Source organism: Haemaphysalis longicornis, unplaced genomic scaffold (assembly GCF_048455015.1).
Source record: "Haemaphysalis longicornis isolate Haplotype H1 unplaced genomic scaffold, Haemaphysalis longicornis Haplotype H1 scaffold_4, whole genome shotgun sequence".
Taxonomy (NCBI): domain Eukaryota; kingdom Metazoa; phylum Arthropoda; class Arachnida; order Ixodida; family Ixodidae; genus Haemaphysalis; species Haemaphysalis longicornis.
In genome coordinates this window covers 218,171,097-218,198,886 of record NW_027526361.1, presented here as the reverse complement: position 1 = coordinate 218,198,886, position 27,790 = coordinate 218,171,097, and the positions used below count along the sequence as shown (strand labels likewise).

Sequence of the window (27,790 nt, the reverse complement as noted above, 5' to 3'; positions counted from 1 at the left end):
ATTTTCTGGAGTTTTTATACTGTATTTGCAATAATTGTATGCACTGTATTCGTACCTTTTTTCGCCAGACGCAGCTTTAATACGTACGTGCGCGACCTAATAGGGCTAAAAATTGAAATCGCCTTTCAATGGTCCCCTTCTCTGCTTTTATCTCAGCAGGACCTGGATAAGCACGTTTATGAAGCACAATGGATTCCTGCGGCCACATTGGCGTGCGCCAAATTAAATGTCTTCTTAGATGTACGTGGTGTCATGTCTTTGCCATCTGCGCTGCAGGATGGCCGTAATTATTAAAATCCGAGCTGTTTGCGCACAGTGTTATCCGTCCGTAGCCGCACACACACACACAAAAAAAAAACCTAGCGGAGCAGTGACCTCACCTCGCGTTGCCTAGCAACCCCTGGCGCGGCGGTGCATAGCTTCGCGCTAGCTTCACCAGCCTAGGCATGGCTCCGCCGAGCCTCACCGGCGCCCGTCAAGCCGTGAAGTCACTGCGCAACACAAGGTATTAAAGCTCGCATACAGCGGCAGTTTACCAGAAGTAGCGATGGGGTGGGCGAAGAAGATCTGCGCTCCCGACGAGTAAGCCGCTGGCCGGGAATCGCGTCGCGCTGCTAAGCTAGAATACAATAGTCGACGCCGAGCTGACCCGGCACAGCGAGCCGCAAAAGCTAGCACAGCCTTGCAAAACTTAGCAAAATCTCTAAATTCCAGGACCAGCTAAGTTCCGACCAGCTATACTTTGGCTATGCTCTCGCACCACTAATGCAAGCTACGCCCAATGTGTTTTCAAATTTTCATACCTAAGCTTACCTGCGCGTTACAATCAGGGGCGCATTAGAATCATGCAAATATGGTAAGTGAGGGAAAGGTGTCGTTGCAATCGGTGTGTCGTCGTTGGCGCTGCCATGCCAGCTACATCATCAGCATGGCTTCTTTCCCCATCTTGGAACCCTATCAACACAAATTGCCACAGTTTTTTTCTTGTTCGCCTTGCGAAAAGCTCCAAATAATTACTGACAAATACATCTCTCGGAGCTCCAATTTTTAAATAGCTAAAGCACTTTATATAGTCATTTCAATAACAATGTTGTCTTATTGCAGCCACAGGAAAATCTTCAGGCGGTTCATGAGCCATGCCAAGTACAAGTGAAACGTTCTTACCTAGTGCATAATGGAACGCTTGCTAAAGCGTGGCTCACCCAATTTCGGCCGTCCACAGTAAGCACGGACGCACGTTGCCAATTTCTTACCTTTTGATATAGCCTTGTTCTTTTATTGGCCAGCGGCCTTCCATTTGCAAGTTCGTGGTGCTTACCCGCGCTTGAGCGTTACCTAAAGCTTAACCACCAATAGGTCCGTGCGCTGTCAACTCGCAAAAGGAAAGACATCGTATCTGGGAGACCAACAAAAGGAAGGCTTTAAACAGACACGAGCCGTCTTCTCTATTGATCGTGTCTAAGAAACACGCCCAAAAAGTCACTTTGTTACAGTCTACATGAAACCAGGGCCCGAGAATTAGGCAGGCATTCAAAAGCACCGGCTCTTCCGTTTACAAAACCTTGTTTATGTAGTTATGTTTTAGAAGCACAAAATTTTTTAAATCAAAGAAATGAGCGCGCTGCAAGGAAACTATATAAATAAAAAATATAGAACAAAACTATAAAAAAGACTGTATAAACTAGAATAAAATTATAACAACAAAACTATATTTCTTTCGTGCTTGGGTTAAGGCCTTTTCAGCGTTTCTTGGTGAGCAGGACTGAGGCAAGTTTTTTTTTTCGAATTGGGTCAAATTCGCCTGGGCAGAATTTCACTCCCCACGTGGTCAAAATAAATCCGGAGCCTCCCCTCCTACGGCACGCCTCATCGCCTTCGTTGGATCGGCGCGTTAAACCCCACAATCGAATTAAACAATTTATTGTTTGGGTCTGAATTATGTATTTCTCCCCGCCTCGCAGTGCGACTGTGAGGCGGGAACTGACCAGTAGGATGACATTTTGGTTATATTAATCATGCGCCACAGCACACTCCCAATTGGAAAATGATTTTGGCTTATTATTGTATTTAGTTGCATGCGCTTTTCTAAAGTAAAGTATATTTTTTCTTCAATACAGTGTTATCTGACTTAGAACCGGTTTTTGGATCCCACCCATTTCGAAAAAAAAGTACTTGCATAGCAACGGGCGTAAATAAGTGAAAAAATTGAATGTTCGTGCAAGCAATGGTGCGCCCTCTATGAAGGCGCGCACGCACGCGCGATCTGCTCACTAAGCAAAGCGTCTCCAGAAGGCGCGGTGTACGCTCTGTTGCTAGAAACAAAGTGAGCCTGACTGTATACAGTGGCGCCATCTCCCATAAACCTTATACTACAGTTCTAGCTGTAATATTGAAGCGCTAAATTTGAATGGGCTGATGCCGCTTGCTTCCGGCAAAGGCGCATTGACCCCGCACTAACGGCGACTGATGACAGTTACAACTGCTCCGAGTTTTATACATATTCTGCGGGTGCGTTTGTTTTCACTTGAGTTAGCGAATGAGGGACATTTCAAAGAACAAGTGGAAAATTGGTATGTCATTGGGTACAGTGAGATGTATTTTGTTTGAAAAGTTAGCCTTGTCTCTGTTAAGTGCCTTCAGTAGAGATATAGGCTGCAGAGGCAAATGATAGCATAGAAGGTTATATATCATGGAACGAAAACAAAAAATGTCGCGGAAGCTTCCACTGAAGCACAATACTTGAAGGGGGAAGCTGTTTTAGGTGAGCCCTGCCAGACAAATAGGTTCAGTACCACTGTTTATTTGCATGATTGCGGTGCTAATAATCGTCGTCATATGCATCGTAGAGTTCACCGTCTTGTCCAAGGCGAGCGTTGGATGCAAAGTCATCCCCAGCATTGTAGACTTCCTCAAACCGAAATAGCATAGCTTTCACTAAGTGTCGCAATCGTTGAAACATTGCGAAGCCGCAGGATTTCGATTTCTTTATACGTGAGCACTTAAGGACACGTCAACACGTATTTGTACAAGTTAGAGATTGTTTGTTCACATGTTCCGTCGTTGCTTTTAACTGTGCTAGTAGTAGTCGTCGTAATATGCATCGATATCGTCGTGATCCTCATGCTAAACATTACGTGACAGGTTGCTCGTGGCGACAGCGCTGCAGGTATTATTTTTTTTTTGCTAGATGCACTGCGAGAGACGGGGACTCGGCGGTCGCCGCGAGACACGCGCTCACGAGCGCTCAGTATTTTCTCGGTATTTTTTCCTGCAACACCGAACTGACAGCTGGCACAAGAGCTCCGCTGGTGCAAGTTACATAAGCACAGTTCTAAAGAACGTTTACTTTTGCCATCTGCTTCCTATGTGGAATCTTGAACGATGTACCGGAATAGCATTCAAGTTTTAGATAGCGTCTATGATATAGCGCCACGATGTCTGTGGTGAGGCCATGGCTGGCAAATATCACCCTTCCATATACCTCACGCAATATGTCACTCATACGCTTAAGTTTCGTGTAGCTTAAAAAACGTATGAAGCCAGAATGTCGCTACTGTCACGGTACTATCATAAGCCGAGCTCCATGTAGTGATTGGCTGCGCAGATCAAAGCTAAGCTAGATGGAGCATACGCGGACTGCACGTACAAGTGGATGAATTATTTTTGAATGAATGCTATTATGCCTGGTCGCACAACATCTCAATATGAAGGGGGAGCCAGTCGCCCACTTGAAGCTCGTCTCCGAATTCCTGCGGAAAAATGTAATGTCTATAGAATAACACAGAATGGCTGTAAAGAAGATTTCCCGATTCGTGGGAATGGCAATTGATCAATGTTTGAAATCCTGCACAATAAAAGTGTTGCGCGAGTGATGGACGCCGTGAACAATGAGTGTGACCAGCCTTACGACAAACATGGATTTCATGAAATGTCTGCCACACCTAATCGCTATAAAAGAGGCTTAAGCATAATTTCGTGCCCACTGACGGAAAATCGATTTATCAGTTTACAGACAAGCAACATCGAAACAAGAGGACAGAGCCACGTGAAACAAATACAGTAAAAGCTCGTTAATTCTAACTCGGTTAGTTCGAACTCACGCCCTGGTCCCGGCACAGCCCTGTGTATTTGAATGGGGGAAACCTTCCGATAATTCGAACGCGTCGGCATCTAGAACGGTTAATAAGAACTATAATCCCCTCGTTTCCATCACTTCTAGCGAAAAAAGTCGGCCCCGAGGGATTACAATGTGTTGCAAATCCGAACCAAACCAAATTTACTAGATATGCAAAACAACCGAACCGAAAAACAACATTGCGGCGCGCAAGCTCTCCTCCTGCAACAGCTGATTTCGCGTCTACAGAGGACGCCGCGCCACCGGCGCCAGTGCTCCGGCGGATTACATTATTATTTACGATGCATTGTTTACGAAATGACCTGCCACAAACGTATAGTAGCGCCTAATTCGCGATGACAAGTCCAAAGGTGGCTTCTTTGTGTTCTGCCCGCGCAGTGTGGCGGGATTTCCATTCATTCTAGCGCCCGCCCGATAATTTCAACTCCGCTTAATTCGAACAATTTTATGGTCCCCTTCGAGTTCGAACGAGCTTTTACTGTAGTAGTTTAAAGTGTAGAAAAGTGATAACCACATTTTTTTCGGATAGATCATATATAGGTATTAGGAAGGAAGGAAGGAATAGTACAGGAAAGGCAGGGAGGTTAACCAGAATAGGTATTAGGAATGTACAAATTGTGAATGCGAAAACATGTCAGGCGACGGTTTAAAAAGGCCAGGGAAACAAAAAAAATTGGCTCCTATCCACGCTGTGAAGGTAGTTGACTGCGAAGCTCGAAACGACACCCACAACCATTACCCGTGCGACGTCACTTGAATTGACATACCTTGCTCTACAAAGAGTGATACCAGAGATGACCGAACGCAGCAGCGACGGCAGAAAGAAAGCGGAAAGGAGCGTCTGGCACAGGGTGAAGAGTACAACGGCACGCGCGGCTCTGGCTTCATCTCTCTCGCTGCCTTCCCCTACTTCTTGCTTCACGCATCGACGCCAGGGAGCACCCTCCCTGCCTTCCTCTCTCCAGACGCTGTTCAGTTCGCCGCTAATTCAAACCACGTGAACGCCGTTATCATATCTTATGCGGTTTGCACTTCTTACAAGATCTTTGAATGAGCGCAGGTGGTAAAAGCGCTGCTGTGCTCGTTGAGTGCACCGTGTGTCTCCCCATCTCCTTGTGTGGGCGTAGCTGAGTTGGTGAGACGGCGGGTTGTTGCTCCGTTACTCTATTCAGGTTCAGGTTGGAATCTTGGCAGTGTGCCATGCGAAGAATTGTGTCATGCGAAGAATTCGCAAGGACAAAAAGAAACGTCGGTTAAATAAGACGACGAAAAGAAACTACGAAGCAGACGACACGCGCGAGATGTTCCGTCAAGTTGATTGAAACCAGCTACGGCGCCGATTGCTCGGGACACGGCACGAGCTCGCGCCGGCCGCCAGCCAATCGGGACAGGCCAGCGACAGCGACCGGCGGGAAGAGGTGATCCTAAGAACACGAGAGGGAAGAGAGGCTGTGAATTGTGGAGCGTGACCGAGAGTCGTGGCGGTCGGGTGACCCTACCCGTGCCGGGCCCCAAGACGCCCTCCAAAGGCGCAACCTCCAGGACATCTCCGCGAGGAAGACGTCTCGCCGGACATCGGTAGGGGACCACGACGCCCCAAGAGAGCTGCGTCTGCTACTACGCGACGGGATCTCGGAGCGCGCTCTACCGCTGCGGCCACGACACGTCACCTGGACCTCGCTACACTGCAACTCCACGGCGCTGCTTTTCGGACGCGTGGGACAACCCCGTTCCAGCACCGAACACGTATTCTGACTTTTTCCAATTCCCAACATTGACTGTTTCGCGGTAGCTCGAACTATTTACCATTTCGCATAGTTTTGTCAGCGTTACCCATTCTCTCTGAATTTTCTGTTGTTCTTTACCTTATTGGGTGTATATTGTTTGGGTTTCCAGCATGATAAACAACTAGTCTCGTTTACAATTTCCTTTTGTAATTAATATCGTCCCCCAAGCTGACACGGTGCGAGTAATTTTTTTTATTTGTTAGCGGGAGTTTTTCGTTGATGCCGACGTTCAAGACAGAACCCTTGGAGTATAGAGATATACCGCTTTGCATTAAAAACTTCATATATACCATCATCCAAGGGATATTTCACCAAAAAAATAAACCGCACCGACTCACTCATCGACTCTCGGAATGAAAAATTGGCTGCGTATCTGTTCCACTCACTAAAAATGTCATTGTGCCGCCCCTCCACGTAAATGCTTCTCATCTCTTTCCACTCTAGTCTCACCTTCTTCTCCTCCCGTTTCGCTGCTCCCAGAATAAACACCGCGGGGATTGGCTGAAGGCAATTCAGAGTTCCCCCGTTTAACCCCTACTTCATCATCAACTGGAACCTTTAGTTAGTGTTCGCCTTGAAAGGCCGCCATATGCTCTAGAATCCGACGCCAGCGCTTTGGTGTTTTTGGGTGAAAACATTGCTTTCAACGAGCATTTATTTATCTGCTATCGGAAATATAAAGTCGTTATTCATTTGAAATTAACAGAACACTAACTAGCATCAATTATGTTTTGACGCCTTCCTCGATTATGCGTAATGTTTTCTTTTTGATCAACAATTTTAACAAATATTAGGTATGGTACCAGATTTAGAGGTTTTAAAAAGTGTCACATTTAAAAACGTATTGATTTAGATTTATACTTTTACTCGACCGGGTGGCTGAATCAAGGGGCCGACAAACATAGACAGGCAGAGGCACAGATCAGTTAGGCTAAAGAGTTCAGTTAAGATGGGGTATTTTTATCTTTAGCATGCTCATAAGAATCAAGTGCGCAATTACCTAGACTTCACAAAACAGCCACTATAGGTGTAAATAGCGTCAAAATGCACTACGCTCCACCTCACCAACCGATATTTTATGGTGAATTCTCAAATACGTAATCTAACCTTTACCTTTACCGCAAAATACATCGTCCCCCAGAAGAAATTAAGAGGTGAAGGTAGCTGCGGGAAGATATATTGCACGTGCAAAGACACATCAATACACCCAAGCGCTTTGATCGCAAAATTTTTAAATAAAACCGCTTCAGTGTGTTCTAACTATTCATTTACATGTAGCTGGCTTAGCCATCGTGGACCCCGCGTTTCCCGTGCGTACGACTTGAAAACACGTCAACTCTTCGTTCAGGCATCCTCTTTCATTTGTGCGTGTCAAAGTGGGACATGCGTGAGCTCTTGATAAATACCAGAACAGTATCTTTCCGGAGGAATATGCGTGATAAATGTGGTTCTTACTGAAGCAATGATGAGATCATTTTATTAGCAGAACACCGCAACAAAAAGAACGAAACTGAGCGCACATTTGTACTGGGTGTTCTGTGTAGTTTCCTGAACATTTAGAGCGTTTTAGTAAGAAAAAAGTGGACATAACAGGTTTGGTTACTCTTTTCGTTCAGGTAATTGGTTAGCTTCTTTTTAAAACACTCTCGGCGCGACGCGATTTAAAACACTCTCGGCGCGACTAAATGCGACGTGAATTTGCTTTTACGTAAGACTCAAATACCTTGGTGGCATTGTCGCAGAGTGCCTCGAGGTCTTCAATAGAGATTCCCAGGCTGTCGAGGAACTCGGTTTCCTGTCGTCCCTCTGCATGCGGCATCTTCAGGTGCGTGTTGTTCAACACAAGCCGCAGGTTGACGGCGAAGCCTGCCATGTCTACCGGGAAATTTCGACGCGTCAGGTATGGGTCGTGGAAGCCGATTACTCTGCCGTTCACAACCACAGGACTGCTCAAGCCCGTATCCTTGATGGTTCCCACTGGGAAAACGCTGACCACTTCCGTCCACCGAATCTGAGTAATAGACGGGATACAGGGACAGCATGCAGCCGCTGAACTTTTAAACACTATAATATTACAGCGTCTCGGAAATACAAGTACTGCCCCGGTAACTGCAAAACATTGGCGTAATGCGTACATTGGAATGCATTGCTGACAGGATCAGGTTGCCTCGCGATTCCAGCGGATGTTTTTGTAGACAGGTACACGCCTTGCAGGCTGTGAATACGCAGGCTGTGAATTGAAAATGCGATCGGTCCCCAGAATTTATCAACTACGAGCGCCTTTGTTCTTTGTTGTACATTTACTTCTTTATTGCGTGATGTTTTTGTTGGTTTTGTAGTGATAGTTTTTATAAATGCATTTATTGATTGTTTGTTATACTGACGGATTAGTTGTTCATTGAATCTAAGGTCTCCAAAAACCATGATTTTGGTTCAAGCACTTTCAAATTAAAGCAAACGAGCGCGAACAACTATAGAACTAAATTTTCCCAGGCAAGGTGACCATCTTGCACTGAGCACCAGCTTTTAATTGCGGATGAAATATTTTGCATAGCCACATTCTCCGGCAGGAGGCTCGTTTCGTAGCACAGATCGCATGATTCGGAAACAACCTGAATATGAACATCTATTTTTTTCAATGTCTCGTTTACCGCGTGCTCCATCAACAGGAAGTAAACGCTGGCTAACCACATAACCTCATGTTTGACCAACAGCATGGACTTCTCATGGGTGCCTTAGCGTCTGTTTGGCGACAATAGCTGCTGTCAACGCCCGAACATTCCCTTTTTCACTTCCGCTGTTACTCACGTATATGTTACATGTGGAATGTAAATAAAGCCTTGATTGATGGCAAAGTATTAGCAAAAAAACAAGCCGTTCTCAAGTGCCTAGAATAATAATCTCAACGTTGTTAATAGATCAGGTAACTTCCAGCTACAGGTACAGTCAAGAGAAATGTACCCTATAGAAACTTTGTCATTACCTCGCCTTCCTTTAAACATCCGATGTTGTAGCACTTTTTACGGTGTTTGAAAACTACGTTCACTTAATCTCGAAAGCATTAAACTCATTTACTGCGTTTTGTCTCTAAGACGCCATATTCGCAACGGTACCTGGTCTCTTTTTTTTTTGCCTGCTCAAAGCAGCTCTGACGAGCTTCTAAGCAGCTCCGTATTTTTATTTTCCCATAGAACTTCTATGGCGGGAGCAGTTTTGGGCCGCTCTGAGTTGCTCAGAGCTGCTCTGAGCGGGCAAAAAAAGAGACCTACCATCACTCTTGAAAACGCAGGATCGAAAAACAGGAGCGCTGGCCGTATAAGTTTTAGGAGCCTAACAAAAATTTACGGCGAACAGAAGGTTTCAATATCGACAGGGAAATCCTGCAAATATGCAGACTAGAACTTTTACCGAGGCAGAACATACAATTCTTTCGCGGTAATAGGAAAGGGAACCTCGATAAATATCTCCCAGGCACATTGCAACCGAAATGAATGTATGTTTTGAACTGACAACAAAATACAGAACGACCCGTATAAAAAAAAGAACGCCGGTAGGCACAGCAACATTCATACCAGATGAAAAAATATCCACGGGGCCAACGGCAATTTTATGCATGGTCAAGAACTAGATGCTCCATTCCTGGTTACGCGACCCCAGCAAAGCCGTTGAAGGGTCACCACGGCCACATACTAATTCCCTTGTGTTTATTTCCCCCTTCATTGGCTTTTTCTTTACAAGCACGCAATTCTACTTCAACAATGGGTTGCAACCGAAATCCCTAGAGTATGCACAAAGGTTGGGGATTACGGCCCTCACGGGGTTAGGTTATGATTACGGAGGCGTCCATTGAGAGTGCGTTGACCCAGGAACTGTTACATTTTCCCATGTGACCGCAATGTAGCGTACAGTTATGAACAAATGAAACGTGAACACGAACATATAAACTTGAACACACAAATAGCGTGAGGTCTTTCCATGCATGCCAAAATGGCGCGTGGATGAGTTACAAAAACGAAGCTGTAAATGTGGCTTTCCAAACATACCTATAGCGCACCATTATTAGACCTTAAGGAACGTTCTTTTTCAATTTTGCGTCTCCTTATTCGGATTTTACTGTTCGCCTTTCAGCTGTCCATGACTGTAAACCACATGCTGTATGCAGGCACCAAACGGTCACAGCGCTTTTTAAGAAGGTTGTTCGGTTATCCTGGGAAAAGGAGAACTTGGATTCACGGATTCAGCATTGCTTTTTTTTATTTCCTAACTGCCCAAAAACCTATTGTCGGCTAGATACGTGCTAAAAAACGTGTTCTTTTTTAGCGTTTAATTAAGGGCCCCACAAAAGAGCGTGTACTACATTCGAAGAGTTCGAACCAATGTTGTGAAACAAGGTTCTACACTTGTGGTGTAAAAGTATCATGCCCGAATGCCTACCTCGTCAAATAAGCGATGATCGTAGGTGTTGTCATCATCGGCAAAGTAGAGCACGCCTGGCAAAGTGGCATTTCGTTGAAGCCACGCAAGTGCAGTGCGGCGTGCGGACACGCCACGACCAAAACCGTGCCGTCTGAGCCAAGGTGGACACGGACCAAGCAAGTGCACGTGCTCGAGTCCGGATTCCCGAAGCAGCCTAGACACCTAGGAAAATCATGGCGACTGCTTTTATTGACACCGTAAAAAACATCACGTTTCAAAAGTCGTATTGCAAATGGGGTATATCAGTTACGATATATATTTAAGGTGATGTTCCCCGCATACGACACATGCATGCACCAGCTACGCTAAAACGCTGTGTAGTATGCTCATTGGCATCCATAACAAATACAGAGGCGATTATGTTCTTACAGCGTTGTGTTGCACTGCTGATTTGCTGTTGCTAATGTCACTGGTAGCGTTTTTCGGGACACGACCAACTTACAGCCTTCCTGAATGATTTTCAGCTTTGCGGCTCTCTGTTCAGGCATCCTGTTAGCCAAGTAGCCAAGGTGGTACTGCCGAGGCTGGATGTGTGGCTTCAAGAAAAAGGCGTGAAAAATCCATAACACAGAACTCGCCCTGGAGTGCTGAACCGTGTGATAAGGGCATCCATTTGCAGTGGTGCAATATTGCTTCATCTCGGTAACAACGTAATCCCGTGAACCTTTGTTCTTTACGGAACGCACTAGATAAAGCGCTTCTTTAGTCGGCTTCACGATGTCACATCTTCCTCATTACCGGGTGCGGTGTATAGTTGCCATCAAAAGGCTTAACACAAGGTATCAGATTATTGGTATGCCAAACCAACCACTTAATACAAGGTATACTAGGTAAAGGAGTCGAGTTTCCGTTGAAGCAGCACACGAAAACAGTGTCTCATCGGCGGAGAGCATCACAGAAGCAGCAGGATGCTCAGATTCACTGCAGGAACAAGTCCTCTCGACGTGACCACCAACCGCTCCTGTCTTGCGCCACTCGAATCCACAGTTCATCGCCGAAGTTCCGCATTTCATCCCTCCAGTGTGTTATTGGCCTTTCCTTTCTTCTAGACCTATCTCTTGGTATCCACTTGGTTACCCAATGATCAACCGGTTTTCTGTTCGTCTCACTATATCGCCAGCACACGCCCACTTCTCTTTCTTTATTTCAAGCATGATATCGTTAACTCTGGTTTGTTATCTTATCCAGGTAGCTCGTTTCGTGTAGTTGAGTGTTATTCCTAACATTATTCGTTCCATGGCCCGTTGGCCGACCTAAGTTTGGTTTGTAGTTGTATAGTAAGGCCCCAGGTTTCAGCTCATATGTCATTACTGCCAGTGTGCACTGGTTGTAGATGTTTCATTTTAGAGGCAGAGGTAGCTTACTTTTCATTACTTGGAAGTGCTTGTGAGGGCTTCCCAGCCCGTACCTGTTCGGCGCCAGATTTCCCTGTCGTCTGTTCGAGGTAGTTATATTCTGTTGCTTCTTCTAGCGTTCCGTTTCCTAAGCTAAAGAAGACGTTCTTGGCATGGTTATTCCTCATTTCTGTAGATTTCCCCCTTTTTTTTTTAGCTCCACACTCGTGGTTCATCATAGTTCCTCAAGCATTGTTTGCAAGTGTTCTGCATTCTCACTGATCAGAACTATGTCGTCCGCAAACCTCAAAAGGCTCAAGTATTCCTCTTTTATCCTTAATCTTATATTTTCCAGGACTGGCTTTCTAAACACCCCCTCCAGACATGCTGTGAATAGTTTTGAAGAGATGGTATCGCCTTGTCTAACTCCCTCTCGGATGGCTACTCTCTTTTTGCTTGTGGAGGATTCTCCTGCCTGTGCAACTGATATATATGTTTTCTAGAAGCCTTATTTAGGCTTCCTCTACTTCCTGGTCTTTATTGCTTCTAAGACGGCTGGGGTGGGTAAGGAATTAAATGCTTTCTCATATTATATAAATGCCATGTAAAGGGTTTATTGTACTTTGCGGATTTTTCTATCACTTGATTGACCACATGGATTTCAGCCATGGTTGAGCACGCTTTCCTAAACACAGTTTTCTCTCTGGGTAGATTGGAATCCAGGCTGTCACACATGCGGTTAAATATAGCTTTCGTAAACAGCTTGTAATCCAATGAGAGTGGGCTGGTGGGTCTGTCCTTTGGATCTGCCTTCTTGGTTGATTGTAAGGCTTAGCGCGCCGACGCAACGCAGGCGATGAGGCGCACCGTAGTGGAGGGCTCCGGATTAATTTTGACAACCTGGGGATCTTTAACGTGCGCCGAAATCTCGTACACACGGGCATTTTTGCTTTTCGCCTCCATCAGAAAAGCGACCGCCGCGGCCGGGAATCGAACCCGTGACCTTGTGCTCAGCAGCGCAACGCCTTAGCCACTGAGGCACCGCGGCGGGGGATCTGCCTTCTTATGAATCAGAATACCTTTGGAGTTCTTCCAGGCTATGGGCACTTTTTGAGTCTTCAAATGTTCCGAAAATAGTACAGCAAGCTTTTCCAGTACAATGCCTCCTCCGTCCTTCAAAAGATCTGCAGTTATGCCTTCGACACCCACAGCTTTTCATATTTTCATGCCTGTGAGAGCCCTTTCAACTTCCTCTTTAGTTAGTAGCGTGACATCGCAATTTGATCTTGTATTCTAAGTATTTTCCAGTAGTTTAACGTCGCTGGCATACAGCCTGTTGTAGACGCGTTCTGTATCCTTAATTTTCTCGTCTAATGTGTGCATAATGTTTCGCTGCTCATCTCTGAGTGCGTGCATCCTGTCATTGCCGATGGCTAGCTTTATCTTAGTTGCTTTGAAGCTTCCCTCTGTTCGCAGCATTTTCCCGACAACTTCTATGTTATATGCATGGACATTTTTTGTTTTATTTCTGTGATTCAGGTTTCCCTGCAAGGCAAATTCAATCCCATCCACAGAACTTGGCAATTTCATGTTCCAACGTTTGGCAGTTAGTTTATTCGTTTTCTTAGTTCGTTTTCCAGTTTGTTGTCTTCATGCTGCTTCTCCCAAGGCTCCTGCTGATTCACTAAGTGTCAATGTTAGGTTGTCTTGTCTACACTGACCTCGCTCTGCTCGTTCCAAAGCTAGATTTTGTTACAATAATTATTTCAAACTCCTGCGATCTGGCTCTGACTGATTCCATGCAGGATTTCTTAGATTACAGGAGTAGCGTTCTTTCTCTTCTGAGATTCAGCCTTAGCTTGCATATAATCATCCGGTGATCGCTTCTCCGAATCTTACTTAGCACCTATATGTCTAGCAGAGTGGCCGCGTGGGGGAATTATCCGCAAGCAAAACAAACCTAGGTAACTTCCGCGACAAGGTGATAATTTGAAGGCCATACTCGTGTGATCGCGTGGCTGTTTTGATAGTTTGACAAGTTAAATCAGCTGTCTAGGCTCATTTCTGGTAAAGAAAGAGCAAAAAAGAAGTTTCCTCACATGGTGTGGGAGTGCGGCCACGCACCATCCCTTGTCCCAAATCCCAACCTCTCATTTGAGCAGCGGGAGTGTCGGATTACCAGCGCCAACCCGAATCACTAACAACATCAGGTATACAGGGCGAGACAGGCCGCCAAGACCCAGGGATTCCTCGACTAAGGAAATCCCCCGCCTGGCGGCAAACGCAACAACATTGACTGCTCGATTAAACGTTTATTTCTTGGAGAGCCTTTCAGTTTGATCATATGCAAATGTCGTTTCAAATCGCGCGCTATCAGCCGCAAAGGGTTCGCACAACATCCGACAGGTGGCGACGAGTGTACTGGCCAATAGGAACACGCAGTGAAACATCCCCCTCGCGAGGGGCACGATAAAAAATGCAGAGCATTTCCGGGGGCGCACGACGTTAAGTAGTTTGCGTTACGTTAATGTTGTTGCACTTGTGGCAACTGCGAACGAGAGAGCGCTCGTCAGCAGTAATTTGAATGAGTCAACGATATAAGGCGCGTTCATAGCGTCCCATTCTGTGTCGGCTTTGTGGCGCAGTGGTTAGAGCACCATGTACATTGCGTTCCGCCCGCAGGGTCGAGGGATCGAAACCTGGCGCTGGATAGCATTTCTTTTTTTTATATAGTAGGGAGGGGTGCGGTGCGGACTAGGGACGTCAACGCGGCTGACATCGTGAGTTACTGAAATGCTCTGCATTTAAAAGCGGAAATGTACAGACAGTCCCTATAACTTCGAGAAAGCTCCGTTTCATCGCGGACACGTTTGTACAGAGCTGCGCGAGTTTTCACATTTTCGCTTTGACATCTGCCATGTAAGTTGTGGTCCTTTGACACTCCTCTTTCATTAAAATATAGAGCACCTTTGTACCAAAGTTGAACGTCGTAGCACGAATTGTTTTACCGTTAATAATGTTTGATTTTTGTTCTGCGCCAGGGCGGGCGGGCGCGTTAGGTCCCATGCAAGCAAAACAAACCTACCTAACTTCCGCGACAAGGTGACCCTTTGAAGGCCATACTCGCGTTATCGCGTTGCTCTTCCGATAGTTTAACTGATAAATCAGCTCGCTAGGCGCATTTTTAGTAAAGTTACAGCCAAAAGCCGAAATTTAAACACAATCACCCTACGTTGGAGAAGGTTCCATCCATGGCGGACACGGTTAGACGGAGATGCGCTAGCTCAGCTTCAAACTAGCCCGCTCAGCATCAGCTGAGAAGCTCAGGTTCTCTTGACCAACTTCTTTTTGGCCAGGTGACCTCACCACTAGCCATTTTTATAGCTATATCCTTGAGAATAGCAGTAGCTTACTTTGTTAACGACCAGACGTCACTGAATCGCATTGGTAAGCCAGCGTGTCAGCTTACTCTTTCAGAACCGCGCGTGTAAAAAGCAAAACCGACAAAAGCTCGCTCAGTATGACTACAGGCCTGAGGCCTGCGCTACAACGTCGTCGGTGGGAAACTTCCCTCTCTCTCTCACTATTTTTTTTTCTGGCTCTCTATGGCCAACCCATGCAGGTATGGAGTGCTGCCTGCTCCGAAAGTAACCATCATCCGCTATATCTAAGGCGCCACACTAGGAAGGTTCAACCATGCCAGGAAGCCTCTTAGGGACACAAACAGCACTCCTCACCAGAGAAGGGTCTGGCCACCCTGTTTTAGTAGTTGGCCGCCACCTCACGTGACCAACCAAATCAACTCTCGGCCTTCAGTCCCCAGCATCTGTAGAGCACGTGTCCACGGCGGCGGTCAGCCCAGCGACGCAGCAAAGGGTGCAAAGTATCTTTGGGTCCGGACAGGCCGCCATTGAAACTTTGACCCTTGCAACATTCAATTTACGCACTCTGTCTAGCGAGAGGAGCTTGGCTGTAATACTAGAAAAGCTCTCTGACATTAAATGGTATAGTATAGGGTCAAGCGAAGTTAGTACCGAAGAACGCTTCATGGAGCTCATTAACGGGCATACTCTGTGCTACAGTAGACCCCCTAAGAAGAAAGAGCACGGGGGAGGATTGTAGATCCACAGAGAAATAGCAGGGCACGTGGACAAGTATTTCAGCAGTAGCGAGAGATTCGCGGTGGTTGTGATAACGCTAAACAAGTGATAGAGGTAAAGATAGCACAGGCCTACGCACAAACAACCAGCTGCGATGCTGTAGCCATAGATAGCTTCTACGAGGACATCGAATCAGTAATGAAGAAAGCAACAACGGAGTTCACGATTGTAATGGCAGGCTTTAACTCAAAGATATTTAGGAAGCAAATGTGAGAAAGATGATTAGGAAACCGGAATAGACAATCGCAACAGTCGAGGCGATACCATGGTGGGATTTCCAGAGAGAAATAACCTGACGTTAATGAACACATTCTACGACAAACGAAAGACTGGGAAATGGACATAGAAAAGACCCGATGGTACAACCTAAAACAGAATTGACTTCATTCTAAGTGACAACACGGGCGGAGAGAAGATCGCTGGGAATTCAACCCCAGAGCACCGGCCAGGAGTATGCCTTAATCAAGTATGCGCTCTGTAGTCTTCCCCGTACTATTATTGCCCGAGATCTACCGGCGTAATTTACATACTCCAGTGATCCGTAGGCCATGTTCCAGCTGCATACGGGTGTTCGCTTCTCGCAGCCGCCCTAGGCGTTAAGGGGTGGAGGTAATAACGTCGTTCCAACGTGCGCATGTAAACAGGGCCGATAAGCTCAGAAGGTGTGGATACCTAGTTGCAACAGAAAATGTCTCAATGATCGTTGTATTACTATCGGCTTTAAGAGAGAAGGTATGGTATTCCTGCCGCAGTGCCTGAATATTGCTTTGTAGAGTTCTAGCTTGCGCGCACAGTACGCAGACTTGTCCCATGCGAACGAGAACCTTTTCAACTACAGCACGTACCTTCACTTATAAAAATGATATCTAACTTCTCTCCAGAGTTACCTGGATAGCTACGTACATACAATTCCGTTATTAAAAAATCGACTATAAATGAAAGCGGATTTTATGGTGGAATAACCTACCTCAGCAGCAGACGCCCATAAAGAAGACCTCGCTTTCTGCCCCAAATTGCTTGGGGATGCAGTGAGGGGAGTGATTGAGTGATTGAGTGAGTGAGTGAGTGAGTGAGCGAGTGAGTGAGTGAGCGAGTGAGTGAGTGAGTGAGTGAGTGAGTGAGTGAGTGAGTGAGTGAGTGAGTGAGTGAGTGAGTGAGTGAGTGAGTGAGTGAGTGAGTGAGTGAGTGAGTGAGTGAGTGAGTGAGCAGGCTTCCTAACGTTGAAAGTGCTCAGCCATTTTCCCTAACAAGCCAAAACGGCTCACAACTCCAACCGGTCTAAAGTTGCAACAGCGAACTATTAATTTGCAATCGTTAGGCAACCTCACGTGCGTGGCCTAACACACCTTGACATTCGCAGTCCATACTACTGCGAAATACGCTTTTAAAAATGTGCCCCAAACACCGTTAAGAGCTGCTCATTACCGCCTTGGTGGGTCGGACGGCGTCCTCGACGAGAATCCAGAAGACATTTCTTGTAAGCATGAGTGACTGAGCGACTCGCAGCAGGTCGGGTATCTGCGTGGCTCGCCGATAGGTGGGTGTCACGACGTACACAGTAGGAACGGGATCCTCTGTCGGCTCCGGCATCAATGTCAATAGAGGTGACGGTGAGGAAGAGAACCAGAACAGGTCGCCTCCATTATATCCAGCAGTCTTCAAACTTGTGTGGAAGGCACGAGTTCGCAAGCCTGGAAAATGTAAATGCACCTTATGAACAATACGCACTAGCTTTCAATCGAGCAGACCGCTCCGTATAGGGGAACGCGAAATCATGCTCGTAACGCTTGTTTTAATCTTGTCAACTGTAATAGACTACTTGAATTCAACAGAACATGAAGAATGTAAGCGTTCTCTGGTTAGAATATTGTCCCGCAGCCAAAGACAACGCAGCTGTCTTGAAAGAAAAGCAAGTTGATTGGAGCGAACGTTCGCTGCCATAACAACTCAAACAATACACAAGCCGCAAAACAGCAGTAAACAAAGTGACGTGCACAGACTGGGGTCTGTGAATCGAATACCGCGGCACTGTCCTTATCCAAGAAGATAACACGTGCGCCATAAAAAAATCAGAAGGGAACACGCGCGTCACTTGGTACACATATAACACAGCCCGGCACTGCCAGGCGGGAAAACAAAACATAAATAAGCAAACCCAATGTATGATTCACGACAAAATATCTGTGTCAAACCGAGAGCGCTGCAATGTTTTATTGACATTATAGCAGGTACGTACTATGCGCTTGATCACAAGTAAACTTGACCTTCTCTTAAGTCGCGCATGGCAGAACTGCAAGTAATATTAGAGCTATGCTTTCAGTAGAAAATACGCACGCAGGTCTATTTTCTTAATCACAGGCTGTGTCAAGCGAAAACAAAAAAATTGCTGAGTTTACAATTCCTTCAAATAGAGGTTTGATTTCCCTCCGGGCAGCCTAATGTTTTTTCGTAATTAAAATCCTTACTTCGAGTTGAAACACAATAGCCGCGGGTGGTGTAGCGTTTTACGTTTTCTCCTTTAGAGGAACCCATAGGCACTAACTGCAGCCAAAATCTTGAGAAAGAACGTCCCGAAAGCATTAAGACAGCAGTCTTAGATATAAAATTTTTTGAAGTTGCATTGTGAGGTACACAGAATGATACAAAGAGATTGGTGAATACAATACTTAGGTAGGAAGCGACCTAACTCAAAAATTTCATTGTGGCCTACATCTGTTATACTGAGCTTGTGTGGGAAATTCTTGTTAAGTTTTATGGGGCTTGGCGTAGTTGAAAGTTGAAGATTTTTAGATGCGGAGCAGCTTATGGTCGCGCATGTTCCCTCCCCCGTTGTGCGTCCGCCGTTGTGCGGCCCGTTGGGTGGCGTCAACACCCCCACTGCGCATACGCATCCTTCTCGCCCTCCTCTCCTCTCCTTGTCTCGTCTCTTCTCCTCTACGACATTCCTCCTCTCCTCTCCGACGCTCCTCTCCTCTCCGGCATTCCTCCTCTCCTTTCTGAAGCTCCTCTCCTCTCCGGAATTAGGGTTAGAGGCGCGATGGTAGCCGCTGTATACTCCGCTGGGGGCGCCACGGTAGCTGCACGGTATAAATGGCGCGCACGCGTATCCACTACCCTCATTGTCCTCCCGCAACGCCACGATCGAACTGAAAACTAATGGGAACTTGAGTCGACCCCATGGCTGCTTCTCATACTACTCAGGGGTCCCCTACGGGAAGATGGTGAAATTTTTTTAGAACAGGAAGCAGTGCCGAGAGCTCCGACTAATGAAATACGTAACGAGAAGCGTTAAACGTACAATTCTTAATCGAGATGGTGGAAGCCGCTCCAAGCGCTGAAAACGTCAAACACCCAGGAAGTGGGGCTGACCCGCAGCGGTAGCTCAGGGGCTAAGGCGTTCTGCTGCTGAGCACAAAGACGCGGGTTCGACTTCCGACAGCGGCAGCCGCGTTCCTGATGGAGGTGTAAAGCAAAATCAGCCGTGTGTTCAAGATTTCGGCGCACGTTAAAGCCCCCGAGGTGGTCAAAATTATTCCTGAACCCTCCAGTATGGCGCGCCTCATCGCCTGTTAAGCGTCGGCGCGTGAAACCCTACAATCAATCAGCAAGTGGGCTTCTTTGGGGGCCCCTCAAACTCTGAACACGCACGCCAACGCTACCTGGAGCAATTTTCCTGGGCGCCCCCCTTGCCCTTCTTTCCCTCAAATAGCTTTTAAAGCGAAGCTTTTGTTGTCTCACTGAAGGCGTTCAATGCCTTGCAAGAACACACTGCAAAAAAGCCAACTTTCTCTGACGATGGTGATGATCGTGGAAGAGTTCTAAGAAAAGAAAAACGCTCGCTGTTGTCGGAGAAGAATCTGGCTCTCTCGCTTTATGAAGCCGACGTCTATCTGATTGCGGAATACCGACAAGGTCACAACAGTTTGAACTTGGAGAGGAGCGCATGGGCATGCAACGTCACACAAAAATATCATGCACCCCTCCCTCCGTATAACGACGACGACGGTTGAACCTAAAGCTTTCTTCCCGCGACATCAAACGGCGAAGGTCCAAAGTCAAACCCCCTGCGATCAAAAGACCGAACTGCGTGAGAGTCAGAGTGTAAGCTGAACAAGTGAAAACCGAAGCCGACTGTGAGTCAAAATTCAAACTGAGATGATAACCCACTACAGGAAAGTCAACATTCTCTGACGATGATGATGACCGTGGAAACGCCTCAAGAACAAACGCTTCCCGTGGTAAGAAACGAACCTGCGTCCCTCGCGCTGGAGAGGGTTGCATTAACGTGCAAAACATGGCAGTGAAATCGCGCAGCCCTCCGTGTAAAACGCCGGCGGTTGAACAAACGCGAAGCTTCCCCCGTGCGAAATGAAATGGCGAAGAATCGAAGCCAAAGTCGCTGGGATCGAAAATCTGAACTGCGTGCGACTCAAAGTCGAAATTCAACAAGTGAAATTCCAAACTCCGACGAAAACATATTAACACCTCACGAGAAAGCTTCGCGTTCATCCATCTTCGTCGTTCGAGGGAGGGGTGCATAATGTTACTGTATTCTGCGGGTGCGATACACAAAGACCAGCGTCATGTATTGCAAGATGAATCCCCACGAGGAATAAACCCGACTAGAACGCCAGCAGCAGCAGCAGCTTTGTGAAAACGGGGATAAAAGCAACCAAAATATGGTAGCAGAGTGCAGTGGACATCTATGCTTTAAAAGCCAGAGGAAACCTACGCGTGTGTGACTGAACGTGTGGCCGCGAGAGCGCGGGCCTGCGGAGGTTTGCCGAGTTTGTGCGGGAATACATTTTCTTGGTTCGAAGTGCGTACTCTACGGTGGACGTTGTGGAGCCGGGGCTTGGCTGTGTGGTGGGTCTACGATTTTTCGGTACAAGGTGGTTCGGTGCAGGGCGAAACGTTTCGGTACTGTCTATTCGGTACAGGGATGTTTCGGTACATGGGCATTTCCGGACACGGGCGTTTCGGTACACGACATTTCGGTACAGGGTGGTTCGGTACAGGTTAGCTCGGCTCAAAAATGAATTCGGGCGAGAGTTTGAGGGAGCAAAATTCCCGTGCGTTGTTAACACGGGCGTGACAACCACGCAAATCGAACCTGTTTATTACAGCTGTTGTTGCTCATATTTATGCGTAATTTTACACCAGTAAAAATTTATGCGGCCGTGCCAAAAAATGCCTGTCTGTTTGCGCAACAGTTGCCAGAAAATGCATATCTCGCTCATTACTTCGTTTCTTTAGCGATATACCCTCACTAGTATTTTATAAAACAGATCAGCGGCGGCACCCTCGTGTATTTGTTCTTGTGTTATTGTCAAAAATCAGCGACCGTAACTATTTTTTCACGTTCCAGAAACTACAATAACGGCTGCGTAATTAAGTACCACCGCAGGGACAAGGAAACATATGTTTGTTTAACGTAATGACGAAGATGCAGTTACTATGCTGGGTTTACTGTATTTGTCAATTGCAACTTGAAAGGCTCTTGTATAATATTCAAAGCTATCTGCAATGTTTTCTACAACCTACATCGATATATTTTTTGCCAGGACGGTTCGCTTGTGATTTCTGGAGTTCTGCCAGAAATCATAGTTGTCATAATTTGGTGGGGTTTCATTCCTATCAAAGATAAATGGCACTTGCAGCTCCCCACCATCAGTATTTTTTAAAGACGATAGTTTTTCTTGGGCTGACTGAACGCGGAAATTTTCGTGTCTCTGTATGTCTGTTTTTCTGCCTGTCTGTCTGTCCCTCGATTTAGCCAAGTGGCCAAAGTTAATGCAGAGGTTTACCGCTACGTTTATATAACCACAGCCATTTCCAAGCATCTGAGTCCCGTGTCAATCTCCCCTATGTCAATACTTGACATCATTGTTCAGCCAAAACAAATAATTACGCATATTTGAGGCGAAACATCTGCACATAACAGCAATTTGCATCGTTCTCTATTAAAAATACACTGATGCCTAATTTTCTGAAAAATTCGCACAGGAAACTACAAAAGCACCCGCCGCGGTGGCTCAGTGGCTAAGGCATTGCGCTGCTGAGCACGAGGTCGCGGGTTCGATTCCCGGTCGCGGCGGCCGCTTTTCTGATGGAGGCGAAAAGCAAAAACGCCCGTGTGTTCGAGATTTCGGCGCACGTTAAAGATCCCCAGGTGGTCAAAATTAATCCGGAGCCCTCCACTACGGCGCGCCTCATCGCCAGCGTTGCGTCGGCGCGTTAAACCCAACAATCAATCAATCGAAACTAAAAAAGCGGTCGCCCACAGAACCCCTAGTGACATTCTAAGAAGTCAAAGGACAACATTAACCAAAGGGTTTTAAGCGCACACAAGCACACATGAAAACGAAGTTCGCAGAAGGAGGTGTGTCGAGGTACACAGGGTCCTTCAGTAACGCATTGCTAATAACGCATTGTGTGCTTTGCGTAATCAGGAAGCAACGCACACACTTTGCCCCTGCGGTGGCGTTCAATTAAGCAGCGGTTATTGGAGCTTCTGAAAGCAGCAAAAAAGTTACTGGCACTCGTTTTTAACAAAAACTTCTGATTTAAAAAAAAAACACCCTGTGACGAAAACATGATGATACTGTCACTGCGTTTTTTAAATGAAATAGTGGTGGCGCTAGGTCGCGAGAAAAAAAAAACTAAATTAACAAGCTATACATTTTCTGACTATTGTTGAGCAACAGACATTCTTTTTGGAAGGCCGTAGGAGAATGCGAGGGTATGGCCAGAGGGGAAACGTCCTAGGACATAACAGCTGCCTAATTGCGGCCAACGTGGAAAGTACCCTGGGCTTTTCAATTTAACGACGAACTGTCCCTTATTGCGCTATGCCGACAGCACCATGATTGTTCGTGTTGCGTTATGCGTATCCGATGACGATGCAAGAGAGCAGGTAGGATTCTGCGTGCATCGCTGTGCAGCAAATAAAATAAAGCAGTTTTCTTTTCTTCCTGCTGTCTTTAGGACGCTAGGAGCGGCAGCTTTATGTTTGTATTAAAACTGCGACTGCTAATTACCTGCGACATCGCCTAAGCTGGAAATCCCCACGATTATGTAGCCGCCATAGCAGTCAAACGTCATTTGTATGTTTCGCGGTCCTTCCAGCAAAACAAGAGTTACAGGAATTTTCTGTATAGATTCTCCGCCCGTAGATATCCGAACGTGGACAAAAGACAGGAATTTCTCAATGCTTACCACTTCACAGTGGAGTACCTAGTTACGACAAGCATGAACTCGCTCTAATAAAAAAATTCGTTTGACCGCACCATAATTTTTTCCTGAGATGTGGACACTAGATTTAGAGTTACACCAGTTTTCCGAATAAACGGGCTTTGTCGTAAAGCTAACTCTTCTTAACGATCCTGTTGACAGAACACGAGAAGATACGCAGACGAGTGAGCGACACACAGCTTCGCTGTAAACAAATAATTTCATTGCCACCTACCTTCAGAAAAATTGCGGAACACATATCTGAATAAAGAAAGACCAGGTGCAGCTTCCTGGCTTACCGCAGTTCTTCGAGAAGTGATTGCTACGGAGTTATTGAGCGTGTTGCAACGAACTTTCGCGCAGCTAATAGCGGGGGCAAAAGCTTGCTATGTGCTTAGTTTAGAGCCTCGTGCTATCTGGTTTCAGGGCTATTGAAACTGTCCCTTTTGGGTGTATGGCCGGTAAATTTTGGCAAATAATTACACAAAAGCTATTCGTAGTTTCATATCCAAATCGACGTTTTGGTCAGGGCCAAATAAACCTTTCTCTTACGGACTAACTAGGTTCCTGGACAGTCGTATATTTGAGCGGGAGCACTCAGGATGCATTTTGTCCTTGACAATAACGTCTAAGGAAAAAGAAACGTATGCACTTCTGGTAAGCTGAAAAAAAACTAATTTAATCCCACTGAGGGCAACGTTATAAAAGGGCTACATCTTTGTTTAGTGCTTAGATGGCGCACTGCCGACACCACCGTTCGCCTTTCTCATGCTGCGGGCGAACGGTCCAGATGCGCGGCGAGAATTTCAGGGGTCGCATCCGGTGAAACATACATCTCACCATTGAGGAGCAGGGGGCCGTTAATGCATTCCAATGCTGGGTTTTGTTGGCGACATCAATAAAACGGAGTGATTGTTCGTTGATTTTCCGCCTTGCACGTGTCCGAGCTCTTCCAGGTACGGCGCTTTTTTTTTTTTGTGGGTAGCGAAGTTTATTTTTCACAAAAAGAACCCAATGTGAGCTCCGGAGATATCAATGAGCCACAATCCAACGTCGCTCCTATTCGGCGATGCTGTTTGACTTGCATGATTGCTGCGGAAAATATTTCTTACGCGCTTAGCGCCCTTTCGTACTGTTAAACAAAGTAAACACGCATCTTATAAATGCGAATGAAATGGTTTAACTATTCAGTCAGAAAGAAATTATCAGTTGGAAAAGTAGCGCTTAAGTGTTACTTCGGGTTGTTCACTTACATCATTCTACGCCATTTGAGTTGCAGCGGCTCATGACAAACTGCAGCATGCCTGTTTCAGTCGGCAATTGCTATTTTTTTACACCAATGTATAATGTCGCGCCGACACCTGCTTCTGCGAACATAATTTTAATTGGTGATATTGTGCGGCTCAAAAAAGTACTGATCGGGAGCTGCAGGTGACATTGGTCTCAGATAACAACACGGCCGTATTATGGCAAGTATAATCTGCGGCAAGACGCTACGAACTCCGAAGGAGCAGTCCTTGCGAAGATGAGTAGCTGTTTGTATGCTGCACAAAACATTGCAGGGTGCTTTGAACGTCAATACCGAGCGTTTCAAACTTATCATTTATAAACGCAATAAACCCGCCGCAACAAACCCTGGTAACTACGAAGAAGTCGGGACGGAAGCGTGCGGCAAGATACAATAGGTCCTTCTGTAATGCATTGCTAATAATGCCTTAGGTACTTGTGTTATCAGAAGAAAACAACGCCCACAATGTCTTCCCAGAGCGCTCGGCCTTAAATGCGTTCCACGGGGCAATGCGCCGACAGCGGGGCTGATTCACGCCTCGTACAAACCGGACCAAACCACCAGCGCCCGACGGGCACAGACTTGCAGCGCCGCAGAGTCGCCTCTCCTTTTTCGTCCAGGTGGCTAGGCCGAAACATGCATCGGCTGAACGAACGGCAACCAACATGCTGCTAGCCTGGAGGCGGCTTCGCGAAGACGGCGTGGGCGTCGCCCTCCCTTTCCCCATCGGGGCGGTTCGGCTGACGCAACCGCTTCGCTTCCATTCGTCGGATTTCAAACTTCGGCCAGCGAGAGTCGTGAGTGGAGCGATTCTAACTTTTCGGGACCATGACGGGCTCCCGGGGGTATAAAAACCCGCCCGGAGGCACTTATCATCGGCCTTCTACAGGGGCATTCTTCGGCGGCATTTTTCGCAGGAACCAAGTGGAGAGGTGCTGTCACCTTTGTTCGAGCCACGGAGGAAGATGTATTTGAGCAGGGGAATCGGCTGGGCAGAGACAGCGCAGGTGGGCGACGCGTTAATGTCACTGCCTGGCGAGAAGTAAATGCAGCTTGCGGAGCAGCACAACAGATAACCCGTCAAGCGCGTTGCCATAGTTTACATGTTCTGCACCGGACGCGATGCAGAACATGTCTTGCAGAACAAGCAAATCTTGAAACGCCAAGATTTCTTCCGACGCAAATCGACTCCAATGAAAGTCCAGTCGCGATAGGGATACGTTGGCGTCGTGTTCCTCTAACGGCAGCCGGCTATGCACTGACTGACCTTGAACCGGCGAGACTTTTCGGAAAGCGCCCCGCGCGCGTTTTCTGTTTGGCGCCTTGCGACAGAGGGTGCGTCGGTGCGTGCCCGGCGGCGTGACTCGCCCCGCCGTAGCAAGCCCTGTTGCGCCTCTTCAATATTTCTTGCTCCGTGGTTCTTGCCCTGTAACGCTGTTGTTACCCTCATAAATACTGCATATAAATGTTGCTTCAACTTTTCGTAGGCTGGAGAACTTCATCGCTCTGCTCTGCGCCGCGTCGATAGCGGACGGAGCAAGGCAACGCGGCTACACCGGTGACTGCGCTCGGATGGCCAGTCCCAGCAGTGGTGGCTGCGGTGAGAGGGCCCAGTCCCAAGAGCGGTGACGACGTCGGGATGGCTGATTCGCAACATTGGTGACAAGCTGGATGCAAGTCACAACATGGGTGACTGCAGTGAGATGCCCATTCCCAACAACGAATGCAGAATGCCAAGAAATTGCCACTTTTGTTCGTCATTACGTTGTAAAGGCAGGGGTTTCATTCCCTGGACGGTGGCGCTCATTTACGCAGCCGTTGCCGTAGGCACTCCCCCAAGTGCAAAAAGAAAATTGTTACACTGACGGATTTCTGAAAAAAAGGTGATAATAAGACGTCAAAAAATTAGCGAAAAAACGCAATCATACTCTCACTGATCTGTTATATAAAACACTGATGATAATAAGTCGCTACAAATTGACAATAAGGTTGTCTATGTGCTACAAATATCCCAGCTAATATTTAAAAACAGAGGGTTTTTTTGCATGGCTACATAACCAACTGCTGGCCTCAATAACGCAGAATTGCGAACAAGAACATCTGTAATAAATAGGTACAAATTGCGTGTTTGCAACCTCCACGTCGACAACGCCGGCAGCCTGAAGCACTTGCCGGAATTCGTCTTTGAACAGAAACTCCCGTGCCCCGAAAGGTCTGTGCACCGAAAGGACGTGTACCGAAAAGACCGGATCCGCACGGTGGTACTACCCATCGAATGCTGGTGCTGGTGACCAAGCCACAGAGCATTCGAAAAATGAGTTTGACACATGTTACTAAGGCGTCTTTTCCAAGTTCAATTTTTAATGATGAAACAATTTCATTGTTTTTCTATTCACATTGCAGGTATTTAATTGGTTTTTTGAGAGTAACGTAAATTCTGGCCACGCTCTGTAGTTATAAGAAGAAAGAACCATCTCTGAAGAAGTTTTATCAGGTTAGCCGAGCTGATATCCCTAGTTTGCTACGATAGATGAATCTTGTTACAATGATAATGAAGACGGTGTTGATGTTAAAGAAGTTTGTGCACACAGTCGCGCTCAGTCGTTTACAGTGCTTGGTAAATAAAGGTTTCTGTTTCCCAGGTACGCTATTAGAGCTTTTGTCGCGCGGGAACCACGTTCACGACATGACCAACAACATAACGGGTCCCTCACTTAGACTCCGGCAGAAAGCGACACCCCATAAAAGGCTCGAAGGACATGGGTTTGCGCGCTGAATCGAGTACATTGGCACAGAAGGTGCTTGAAGTTTTCGAGCCGATCGCAGTGTGCCCACAGCGTCGACGTGGTTCGTTTTAACTTGAAGATGAAGTCTAGCCTCATGGCAACATTCAGCCAAATGCCATGTGGTATTTCGTCTTCAAGCGTGGAGAGAACTAGTGCATCTTGAACTTGCAGTGTGAATCAATAGAATACAACGGCCCGCAGTTATGTAGCGCCTCATAGCAGGTTGAACCCTACATGTTACATGTAACGCCGAATGCAAGAGCTGTATCACATTTCATAGTCAATAGTATCGCTATTTTGGTGGCGTGATGGCCGTGCGCGACGAATTCACGCAATTCCCGCTTTCGCATTTCCAGTTATCCCACCATAAGGAAAAAAACAATGAAGTGGTATGTGGTAATCCGTATGTAGCGATTATAGATCCAGGCCATGTATGTTACGCGCAAACTGCTCACTCGGTAAACATGCAAGGAATTGAAATGCATCCCAATTGTCCGTGAAGATAGCCCACTCTCGGGCAGGCTACTCGATAATACAGGCGAAGCCTACACTACAGGTGCAAGTCCTTCAGCCATAGTTGATGTTAAGCGG

The 27,790-nt window shown here is 46.7% G+C and overlaps 1 protein-coding gene across 1 annotated transcript in view; it reads right to left on the bottom strand.

Annotated features, from left to right (window-relative positions):
• Positions 1 to 27,790, bottom strand: part of LOC144178066 (galactosylgalactosylxylosylprotein 3-beta-glucuronosyltransferase S-like) — a 91,346-nt gene that overhangs the window by 2,582 nt on the left and 60,974 nt on the right. Inside the window, exons 3-5 of the mRNA XM_077705593.1 lie at positions 17,318 to 17,583; positions 10,357 to 10,560; positions 7,646 to 7,933 (exon numbers count right to left, since the gene is read on the bottom strand). Coding sequence (XP_077561719.1) covers positions 7,646 to 7,933; positions 10,357 to 10,560; positions 17,318 to 17,583 — 758 coding nt within the window. The remainder of the gene's footprint in view (positions 1 to 7,645; positions 7,934 to 10,356; positions 10,561 to 17,317; positions 17,584 to 27,790) is intronic.